We start from the raw sequence: 12,071 nt of genomic DNA, 5'->3' as shown, positions 1-12,071 counted from the left end.
TTTGAGTGTTTATTCACACAATTTTTTTTCTAAAATGGAATTATGACGACTCCAAATCCACATAGTTCGATGTTTTGTATACAAAAATCGCATAGCTACAATTATTATATTTTAGTACCATTATAATATTACCAATTATTAAGAATGACCAAGGTATAAAAAATTGGATAAAATATAAAACATAATTATTATATTCAACAATACTATAAAAAATAATGTTTATACCCCTCAGGAAAATTTTCCATTTGTAGATTAAAAACCTAAAATCATGGTTAATTCTTTTACTCTCTTTTTTCACAATCATGTCCCAGGTAATCAACAAAAAAAAAAATCACTATATATATATATAATTAAGTAGGATATAATTTTGTAGGCCTCAATTGTATTATTTTATATTAGAATGAGATGATGGAAAATGAAAATAAAGATAAAGAAAAATGAAGCCTACTATAAATTTTAGGTTTATGACATATAAATAGCATAATTGTAATCATGTGGTATAAATGTCTTGCATTTTGTTGGGCTTATGCTGAGTTGTAGGGATGCAGCGGCAACACCCCTTGTCGGAGGTATTTAGGGTTATGGAAAAGTTTATATGCAATATTTTCTTTAGGATTTTCTATTTTTGGGAGAGAGAGATGTTTTCATTGCTCTCGTATTTTTCTAGAGATTTTAAGGACTGTAAAACTCGAAAGAAGATAGAGTTTGAATTTTTCTTTTATTTGATTTGTGGACGTATGCACACTACCAAATCATGTAAATCCTTGTGTTTTGTGTACCATTTTCTGTTATATTTGCTAGTTCATTTTGCACAAATCATCCAATTAAAAATGAAAGATATTTTTTGTCTTTTAAAATTAATGTATTGGACATTTTCTTTCAAATATCATTTCACCTTATAATTATACTTTTATTAGTTTTACCCAATCTAAGAAGCAATATTGTCATTAAAATTTTAATGGGATAGTGAAAGGGGAATTAGTAATGAAACTAAAAAATTAAGGTTTTGAAAAACTTGTTTCAACTTTAAGGGAGAATTTGTAAATAGTAATTAGATTTGGAGTTTGTTTTGTAAAAGACTTTAATTCATGAATATGTTGAGGTTATGATTTGACTCGATGAGTTTCCAAATCACTTGACTAAATTACTTCAAACGAGTCTCAATATCGAGTAAACTCAACACTCAATGGACTTGAGTCAACTCTATCTTTTGCCTTTGATTAGTTTGAATCCATTGGACTTGTGTTCAAATAATGAAAATTTAGGTGCCTTCTTTGTTTAAGGGAAAAGTTTTTATTTTGAGAGAAAATGATTTATGATCCTTAGAGATAATGACTTTAGACCTAATCTTTTGTACATGGTGATTTATTTTTGGAGAATAATATGTGAACTTGTTTTTCTCTGGTATTTGCTTCGTCTCTAAAGGAGGGTTTGTGATTTTATTCTTCTCTAAAAGTTGTATTGTCTTTAAAAAATGGCTTGTGAGCTTATTCTTCTCTTGAGACTAAAGCTCAAGTCTTTTCTAAGATAAGTGATCTAAAGATCTCTTCAAATGACATACATTTTTGTATTTATAGGTTTATGACATTTCCAATTATACCACTAGTCTAGAGGTTAAATTAGTTAAATTGTAATTTTAATGACTTATATACTTTTAATGGCCTTCACCTCTTTGTTCAGGCACGGAGCCCATTGTTAAGTTATTTGATTAATGGGCAAACCCCATTTGGTGGGTTTGTTGATTGGTTATGGACTAACTCGTCTTACTAGCAGTGTAGGCCCAATATTCAGTGTGGATTACTTGGACTTATTGGATCATGATTTTTATTTGCAAAATTCCAACTAAAGTCTTACAAAGCCCATTCCAATCAGTGGGTCATTTTATGTTTTCTAGTTGATTTATTTATTTATTAGAGTTCATCTGTGCCTACGACATGTACATCTTCTCTTGGATTAAGGGGTAAAAGTGAAAAAAAAAAAAGTTGGAGATATATTATTATAAAAATTGAGATTAAATGGATAAAAGATGAAAAATAATAAAGTAGATTAAATAGGTAAAATATGAAGTATAATAAAGTTGGGGGAGGTGAAAATAAATGAAATAAAGTGGATCCCAAGAAACTATTACTTGATGGAAGGGGTATTATTAAAAAAAAATTTAAAAAGTAAGATATGAAAAAAATGGATTAAATGAATAAAAAAAAAATATAGTAAAGTTGGAGGAGGGGACATTATCTTTTGGGTTAAGGGGGGTAAAAGTGAAAAAAAAATAGAGTTTAAGAGATATTATAAAAAAAAATTGAGATTAAATGGGTAAAAGATGAAAAACAATATAGTGGATTAAAAAAATAAAAAGAAAATATAGTAAAGTTAGGGGGCATCCTCTTTAGGTTAATGAGGGTCAAAGTGGAAAAAGAGTTGAAAGGATATTATTAAAAAAATGATATTAAATGAATAAAAGATGAAAAATAATAAAGTTGATTAAAGGGGTAGAAGAGAAAATATTGTAAAATTAGTGGAGGTGAAGAATAAAGAAAATAAAATGGGTCTCATGACACTATAACTTGCTAGGAGGTTTAACCCACAAAAGTGTAGATGATGTGAAATTTAGTTGATTGGACGTTTGTCACACACAACTGGTCCAATTGTATTTTATTATATAGACTAAAGTTCAACCATGCCTAGGACATGGGCATCCTCTCTAGGGTTAAGGGGTAAAAACGAAAAAAAATAAAGTTAGACGAGTACTATTATAAAAAATTAAGATTAAAGGGTAAAAGATGAAAAAAATAATGTGAATCCCAAAAAACTACAGTAAAATTAGGGGATGTGAAGAATAAATAAAATAAAGTGGATCCCAAAAAATTATAACTTTATGAAATGAAAATTATTAAAAAAAAATTGAGATTGAAGGAGTAAAGATGAAAAATAATAAAGTAGATAAAAGATAAGATATGGTAAAGTTAAATGGACTTCCTCTTTTCGATTAAGGGGTAAAAGTGAAAAAAAGAAGAGTTTGAAGGATATTATTAAAAAAATTGAGACTAAATATGTAAAAGATGAAAAGTAATTAATCCACCCTTACATGAGGAGAAAAGTAATTGCTCAACCAATTTGAAAGAATCTTGCCACCTGGTAACGTAAGAGTTGGGGAGTTGGGATATCTCTTCCTAGCAAATCTGTGTTTTTCTTCTTATCTCATGTCAGCCCTACGTTTGACCTTATCCATCAAATGTCGTTTAACACTATAAAAAGTCCAAATCACAAGCATCTGTGGTAGGGCTCAAGTGGGTCACACTCACACAATTACAAGAGACCCGTGACTACCTCTTGTAGAGTTCTCGAATTATTCATTGCTTCGGTTTTTTTCCTTTTCAAATCCATACCTAAGAATAAGAAAAATAGCTCTCAAGGTTCACGAGCAAGTTTGCAACAATCAGACAAAGTTTTGTATTTGTTGAAATTCCAAGAATGATTCAGTTGATTGTCCGAAACAGCCCTCGTTTATATTTAAATTCCTAAGAGATCTTTGCCTCACGCAAATTGTGAATTAAAATACAGGTCAAAATTGGTGGATGAATGGAAATATAACTCATATGTTCACTCACAATCCTGATCGTGTAGATGTGAATAATAGGTATCTCGAGAATATAACATAAATCTCGAAGATAAATTCCGACATTTGGATTTAATATTTACAAAGTTGGGATTGTGTGTGAACTTATGAGTTCACTTTCCTGAGTCCATAGATCCAATCCTTTGAGAATAAAATTTTCTTGTGTCAAATCACACCTGAACCTAATTCAAAATCCTACAACGAAATTTTTGTGTTCATGCAAAGAATTGGATCGACAAATTCGGAATGAATCATAAAAGATTTTTGTTGTTCTTATGTTGGGTCTGTTAGTTCGGCCTATCCTAAAAAATAAGGTTTAGGACCTTGATATTAAACTCACAATTATAGAATCTGATTCTAAAATTTTGAGTCCATAGAATTGGGGTTGAGCTGGAGCTTATTAGTACTCACCCTGTACTATATCTTATATTTGTAACATATATAGGTAGATGCATTATTTTTGTACTATATCTTATATTTGTAACATATATAGGTAGATGCATTATTTTACGTTAAAATTTAATTGAAAGTAAATAAATTATAAAATTACAATTTTACTATTTTTTTTTTTTTTTTGCTTAGATAAATAAGGCATCAATTTCATATTGATTAGATAATCTTTAGAAGAATGAAAACACAAATTTTCTATTAAAAATATTAAAATTTTATTTGAATCCTAGCTCAACTTGAACCGTTAAGTCAGGATTAAGGCTAAATCAACTTAGACCTAATAGGGGTATAACACTAGTCTGAGGTAGAGCCCACTTCTTTAGGTTCAGATAAGGTTCAGATAAGATTCAATCGAACTGGCCCATCGACAGTCCTAATAGGCTATCACCACATAATGATATTATTAGAGAGTTGCTATTGGCACCCCAAATTTTACTTATTACATCTTAATTTCTTAAATTATTTATCACAGCCTAATTAAATATTAAAACACACCATTCCAACATTACAGAAGTTTGATTCAAGTTATTATCTTGACATTACAAAGTAGTATAACACATTCAAACAATCTACTAATTGTTTATAAATAAAAATCTAGGAGAGAGAGAGAGAGAGAGTTTCTTATTTATTTTTAGAGTCATGATAATTTGACGTAGTTGATGTGGCATGTGCATATAGAACCACATATCTTTTTGTACAAGATACACAAGGACAAAAGATTTATGGTTCTATGCACGTGTCATGTCAATTGCATCAATTTGAATGAGTTAGGTTATCATTTGTCTAATTTTTATTTTAATTGGAGTGTAAGAGCATATGTAATAGTCACCTTGTCCCCTTCTCTTCCCTATAATTGAGGAGAAAATAGGCTTTCAATCGTGAGAGTAGATCCTCTATAATGCCATATCCCTGTAACCCTCTATAGCACTTTGTCTATAGGTGAGAGAGTGCCACATTGAGGAAATGTAACACCACAATTTTCTTGTGTTGATGCTTTAGATAATATTTAACAAACAAAAAAACAAGAATTTTTTTTACCTGATCCAACGCTTTGAAAATAGATGGTAATTAAACCTCCATTTCTAAATAATGTAAACTTATTATCTTGTTGATGTGTCATTCTTCTAATTGTTCAATAACGCTACAAAAAATTACAGGGATATGGCATTATAGAGGATCTGCTCCCCTCAAGTGTCTCCTTATCCCTCTCCCTATCACGATTGTCCTCAAGTCTTTCCTTGGGATTTGAGAGGATGTTCTATATTTCTTCGGGCTAAAAAATTAAATAAAATAATAAGAATGTCATTACTCATAATTACATAATATGTCATGCATCCCATTAATTATTATTATTCATTTATAAGAGTTATATTTAAAAAGTTGCTATTGACACCCCTATTTTTACTTATCACCCCAATTAAAAATAAGGAAATGCATTATATTTGAGGATACGGAGGGGGAGACCGTTGGACATGTTGTGACAAATAAAATTTGGGGCGTCAATAGTATCACTCCATTATTATCCTACCAATGTTTCGGGGGCCTTTTCGTCAATTAACTCAAATCTGTCCCTTTCAAAAGTCTGTAATTTCTGCCTACGCGCCAGTTAAAAATCCCCTTCAGATGTAACGTTCGAAACCACGAGTCCGCTTATGCGTCTCTCTCGAATTTCACTAAAATTTGATTTTTCTGACTAGTTTAGCTATAAAAGCTAGGGTTTTCTAGGATCTCACAACATCTCTACCAAGTAATTTCTGTTGTTCTGTTCACAATGGCGATTTATCAGTCCGAAGGGGTGAGATTTCTCGTTTTCTTCTACTTCTAAAGCTTTGAATTTGTCTGTTTCAGAGAAATCGAACGATGTTTTTGAGCGACGATTCTATTCTAGGATCTAAAGTTGTTTATTTTGGATTGATGAATAGTTCTTTGTTTCTGCTATTTTATTCCAATTCAACTTAATTTATGCTTTATTTTTTATGTTTTTCTTATAATCTTAGCTTGTCTGTTATGGAATATGAATTTCATCAAGGCTGTTTGATCAAATTAGCTTGGATCCCTTAACTATGGCAAATGTGTTGGACTGATGATTTTAAAAATCGGTATTTCATCTTGTCTGGTCTAATACCGAGTTGACTTGTTCGAGTAGATAATATATGCTTGAATAATGCTCATAATAATATATATATATATATATATATGGGTCCCGTTCAGCAACAAACATTTTGACAAACATTTTGGCAAAACATGGGTTAGAGGTTTTGGAATGGGCTGATTTTTGGTGAAGATGATCTCTATGGTGAGGAGATCATCCTCACCAAAAATCAGCCCATTCCAAAACTTCTAGCCCCAGTTTACAAGTTGAAAACTTTTGGACGGTCCATTTTTTGTAAATCATTTTTGATGGGGTTAGAAGTTTTGGAATGGGCTGATTTTTGGTGATGATGATCTCCTCACCATAGAGATCATCCTCACCAAAAATCAGCCCATTTCAAAACCTCTAACTTATGTTTTGAAAAATGTTTTGCCAAAATGTTTGTCAAAATGTTGGTTGCTGAACATTTCCCTATATATATATATTTTTTATATATTATATGAAAATATGGTAGAGTAGAAGATGCTTACATGATCATATTTTTATTCACTAATATATATATATATATATATATATATATATATATATATATATATATATATATATTTAAACTATAAAAAAAAATTAATTATTTTAATAAAATATATAAAACTCAGTTGACTTGGCTATGTTGTACTGACTTGTCTGATATTTTCAAAATATGGGGTGAGTCATATTGGATCTCAAACGAGTCTATGTGAAGGACGATACATATTGAATAGGGTGAATTACCATTTCGTAAGCTGAATTTGAAGAATTTACGATTCCGGCACTTTAAACGTGTGATATTGTCACTTTAAAACCTCCAAATTCATTACTGTTCACGTTTTGGTAATTAAAATGAATAGAGAGCTGGAATCGTAAATTTATCAAAAGTTGATCACTTTTTCGTAAATATCCATATTGAATATCACATATGTTCACCAATGATATTGAGATAACTTGGGTGAGTCATCTCAGTCCCAGACATTTTTTTAAACAGTGATTGGATTATGACGAACTTGATTTAGTCAATTTCAGAGTTCTTCGATGATACTCACCCAAAGATAGCCACATTTTAACACTGAGTACTCTACTGTTGAATTAACAATCTGAACGATGTCATCATGGTTTGTAGAAACTAATCAAAATAAATAAAGAGATTAAATCGTACAATGAAGAGGAGAACTAAAAAGAAATTACAAAGGTTGTCATCAGACAAGCAAAATCAAGCCCAGCATGGGATGGGGCATCTTTCTTAACAGGGAGAGCATTAAGCCTACTGGGCAAATAAGAGCATGATCTATTATAGGCTAATAAGTGTCAAAGCTCTCTGTTCCCAATCTATGTCTAATACACCATCATGGCCTGTGGGTTCTTTTTAGGCCTTCTATAATTCTTATTAGTCATTTATTGTAACAAGATGCCCAATTGTCCGAAGTTTTCCTTCAAATGTTGTTCATAGAAACTTGTCTGGTAATGAAAAAAATTATTCATTAAATTTTCATGAGCTGGGGTTTTCCGTGTAACCCATTTGTAGCAGTCTTGAACAGTGCAATTTCTTATACTTGGCAACTGAGGTGGCAGTCCCAGAGGTCTCCACATATTTCACCACTTATCCTTTTGTTTTATTTCTAAAAAATTAATATATTTGAAGGCTCATAGAAAAAAATGCAATACATGGTAGGGTAGAGAAGTAACATGGGACAAAGGCACTGTTCTAATGGTCAATCTAGAGGACCCTTGTCAGATGGAGGGTCGTCTGGAGAATCCACATCTGTGCTGCCAGGGATCAGTGGAAATCCCAATTAAACATCAACCCTATTTATTCTTTAGTGTGTTATGAAAATATTTCTCATTTGATGAAATTACTCATGTCTACTCCTATGATGCTGGAGACCGTTTACATGGCGATAGAAATGGATTGGTACAGCAGTCATTATTTAGTCCTGTCCGTCAAGAAAGAGTTTCCTTCTAGGAACTTTTCCTAGTGAGTATTTCTCACTAGGAACTTTTTCTTCATCATATAGGAAGAAAACAGAGTTGGGAGTTATTTAGTTGACTTGATGCCTTGTTTTATTTGTATTCTGTGCCTCGCTGACATAAGTGGTGTCTAAGGATGACCAGACTGCTGTAAAGTCTATAGTGCCATAAAGATTATAGGTTCAAATGAAATGGAGAGAGGGTATTATTGTTATTTGGAAAATAATTTTTCATTTTGATTCCCAATTTACTTGATTTATTTAGCCATGTTCGGAGAATGTTTGGTTGAGAAAAGGTTTTGTCCATTCTTTATATTGGGATTCTATTTCCTAATCGACACATGATTCTTCTTTTGCCTGACAAAGATTTGTATTCATGAAAGAAGAAAAATTATGAGTAAATATGTTGGTGTAGAGAGTTCCAAACAATTGTGATAAAACAACAAGTAAAAAAAGTTGAAAAAAATATGAAAACAACATAGGGATTTTCAACTGACAAATTTTTTTTAGGAATTTTCCCGAAAAGCTGATGTTGGTAGGAAATATGGTGCATGGTTGCATATATAATTCAGGACCTGAAAATTCCCCAGAATATGCTGTTAAAAGATTCTCCTAGACTGACACTAGATGTTGAACATTCCTTTATGTTAATGAATTGTGTTTGAAAGAACATATAAAAACCTAGTCTTTTTTTACTGTAGGGGAAAATTAATCTATGAAAATTTGCAGCTTTTCTTGACATTCATACTTTAGAGGAATGTTGGGCCATGTAATGGAGATTTCAGCAAGCTTTGTGTATTTGACCTCTTGTTTTCTTCAAGATTTCAATCTATGAGTTTCCGGAAGTGTAAAGAAGGTCACCCTTCAGCTTCGTAGGATGCGACGTCTCTCTAAATGGTCCTCTATATTTTAATCATCTGTTTGTAGATTTAATATTACAATTTGTAATTGCTTTAGGTGCTAAATGGTGCATACACATACAGATAAATTGGTGTTATGCCATTCAAAATAGCAGTCAGTAAGCCATGAGTTTGTTTCTCCTTCATTGGTGATCTCTCAAATTTGTTAGCGTACTTTTTCCTGTCAACTTAAACTGTACGTTTATCATGAAATTAATATTATTTTTTTCAAAATTTTCGGTAAACATTAACCAAGTCTACTTATTTATTTATTTATGCAGGTGCAGAACCCAGATGCCTACAATATTTCGATGGTTTCAGAGAAAGAGATCCCCAATTCACAATGTCTAACACAGTTATCTTTCCTGAGCTTCTTAGAAGTTCCTCCACAAAATGAAAGTCGGACGTGCTTGGATGCCAACCGAAATTGCAAGAACTGCACTGTTTTGCAAATAGAAGATGCAAATAGATACTTCCCAAGCAATGTTGATATGGATATTGAGAAGGAAGCCATGGAAACACTTAAAAGTGGTGAAAGAATTGTCAATGATTCAATGAAAACAGAGGGTGCTCTAAGTGTATGGCATCAGTCACCCTTCTATTTTATCATGTAGCCATTAAATATCTGTAACTTCTAAGAGGAGGAGGTCCCATTGGGTAGACTGCAAGAATTGTCTATAGATGACCTATATTTTGTCATTTATAAAATGTTGTACGGTCAGGATTAATGTCGTAGGTAGCCAACATTTTACATTGGCTGCCAACCTGACACAACCATCCTCCATTCGGGCTTAATGCCTTCAGTGTAAAGGAAACACTGTAGAGAGATACACATAATTGAATGGAGGAACGTGAGTCATTTAGCCGACCCCAAATCTTTGGGATATGGTTTCATCAATGATGATGAATTGTTGTTGTAGTCTACCTGATGGGTATCTTCGGTTTAGTTTACTATACTTTTATTGTGCTCTTGGTTTTAATAACTGATCGATCAATGTTTCACCATTTGCAGAGGGCTTTGCGAAGGAAGATTAGTCTACAAATTGGTGGGGAAATCATGCAACTTTTAATGAATCACAGCATAATGCTACTGAAGTGCACTATTCCTGGTATATAAACATAGCCTGACGTTATCTGTTTAGTTGTTCTATTCTTTTTTTACCATAGTTGTCTATCAGTCTCTTAGTTTGATTTAGTCAGTTGGTCTCATCTTTTTGCAGTTATATGTATGTGTGTGTAATTATAAGTAACAGTCTTACTCAAAGAGCAGGATCATCTCTTTTCTCTTACTTTTTCTACCAGAGTTATAACCATATTTTTGTTCTGTTTTTTTTTATATTTTTCTAATGGAGTGACCTCTTTAAAATTCCCAGTAACGCACATTAATTCACTGTTGCACTTACATTTTCCTTCTGCCGATACTGCAAAATGTTTGTAATCCATCATTCAAACTCATGCATCTGAATTAAAACAATGCATTTTTAACTAGAAAATTATTATAACGGGGCAATATTCTTTTAAGGTGAATGCTCTACATGCTTCTCTTTGCTGCTATTATTGGCCCTTGACTATGTAGAATTTGGCCCAACTAATTACTTATGTGATTATTACTCTCTTTTTATTTTATTTCCATTTTTAATTCTAGTGAATTCATCAACAGACAAGTCAACTACTGAGAGGGCTCCTGATTCACCCAATAGCAGATGGCGGAGGTATAAGCGTGCTGCCTCGTTTGATTCAAGAAAAATAGTTCTCTTTTTTTCAATCTTGTAAGCTCCAGACCCATCTTTCTGATTTCTGACTATGTTTAGAAGTTTTATAAGAAAGCTTGTTTGTCCAAGTCAGGTATATATATATATACCAATCAAGTACTAACTACCATTTCTTATTGAATGAACCAATCAACTTGCAATCGAACTTTTTTTTTCCTATTCGGTTTGCAAAAAAGTTCAACATACTGAACTGCATTATTATTATTATTATTATTATGAAATATAGACATATAGTCTTAAATGAATGAAGTGTTGCATGTTGTTCAAGTCCGGTATATATGCACATTTTCCAACTGGCAATTGGACATAATGATCCTGATCTGATGAAGATGAAATTCATACAAGTGGTTGAGTTGTCTTGCACTCTTGTGGCCTTGGGCTTACCCTGCAACCCAATACTTTCCCGTTTCTGCAGGTTCTGGAGAAGCTCGATACTTCTAGAAAGACCCAGAGAATCCTTGAGCGTTGAGGACTACCATGGTGGAGTTTAGAGAAGTCTAGTGGTGTTTCCCATTCTATATAGTAAATAGTTCTAGATTAATCTTATATATTTCTTATGAGAGTTCTGTACTTGGGAAGCTAGATATTTTAGGAGGATTCTAGAGTGTAAAGAGTTACATAGAATTATAGAGTGTTTGTAAGTGTTGGATTGATGTCACGTGGTTCAATTCACAGTGTCTGTTACACCTTCCCACGTCTATATGATGAGATTAATTGCTCATTTTTACATAAGCTTGAGTGAGTGTAGAGCTTCCAAGAATTTATTAACAAAAGTGTGTCAGTGTTCTCATGCGAGTGTCTTGTGAGTTGAAGGAACTCCTAGGACACACTTTGGGGTGAAGCTGTTACAAGGTGCTCCATATGCTGTGGATGATGGAATTGTGTCTATATATGTGTATATGTTACACATTCTCACTCACCATTTCGTTGCTAATTAATTATTTTGCCGTCAACAGTTACCGTACCACTCTTATCCTTTTCAAATCTCTTTAATGTATCTGAAACTTTATTTATCTCTAATCTTTCTTTTCAGGTCAAGCATGGGAACTATGGTGCTGATATATCTGACTCTGAGAGTCAAGCAGATAGACGATGGTCTTGTTCCTTTGTAATGGGAGTAGTTTTTTTTGTTAGGTGTCGGGTTTCATTTAATTTTGTTATTTGGATTCTCTATCCTTTTTCTTGATGTACATATGATATGGCTACAGTTTGTGATCCCAACTCACTCTCTCTCTCTCTCTC

The 12,071-nt window shown here is 32.4% G+C and overlaps 1 protein-coding gene across 6 annotated transcripts; it reads left to right on the top strand.

The window, feature by feature from the left end:
• The first annotated feature begins 5,704 nt into the window (after nt 1-5,704).
• LOC147406803 (uncharacterized) lies at nt 5,705-12,065 on the top strand. 6 transcript variants are annotated; one of them, XM_086435025.1, is made up of 7 exons: nt 5,730-5,861; nt 8,860-9,055; nt 9,339-9,635; nt 10,070-10,166; nt 10,703-10,826; nt 11,245-11,309; nt 11,863-12,065. In XM_086435025.1, exons 2-7 carry the CDS (start codon nt 9,053-9,055, stop codon nt 11,886-11,888), a joined length of 612 nt encoding a protein of 203 aa, XP_086291151.1. In that variant the 5' UTR covers nt 5,730-5,861; nt 8,860-9,052; the 3' UTR covers nt 11,889-12,065. The 6 variants fall into 6 exon arrangements, with proteins under 6 accessions (XP_086291150.1, XP_086291148.1, XP_086291152.1 ...); XM_086435024.1 differs by lacking the exon at nt 8,860-9,055 and having other exon boundaries at nt 5,705-5,861; nt 10,718-10,826; XM_086435022.1 differs by lacking the exon at nt 8,860-9,055 and having other exon boundaries at nt 5,705-5,861.
• Nucleotides 12,066-12,071: the final 6 nt, after the last annotated feature.

The sequence above is a fragment of the Akebia trifoliata genome, chromosome 3, assembly GCF_017979445.1.
Source record: "Akebia trifoliata isolate Shusen 1 chromosome 3, ASM1797944v1, whole genome shotgun sequence".
Taxonomy (NCBI): Eukaryota; Viridiplantae; Streptophyta; class Magnoliopsida; order Ranunculales; family Lardizabalaceae; genus Akebia; species Akebia trifoliata.
This window is presented reverse-complemented; position numbering and strand designations above follow the sequence as displayed.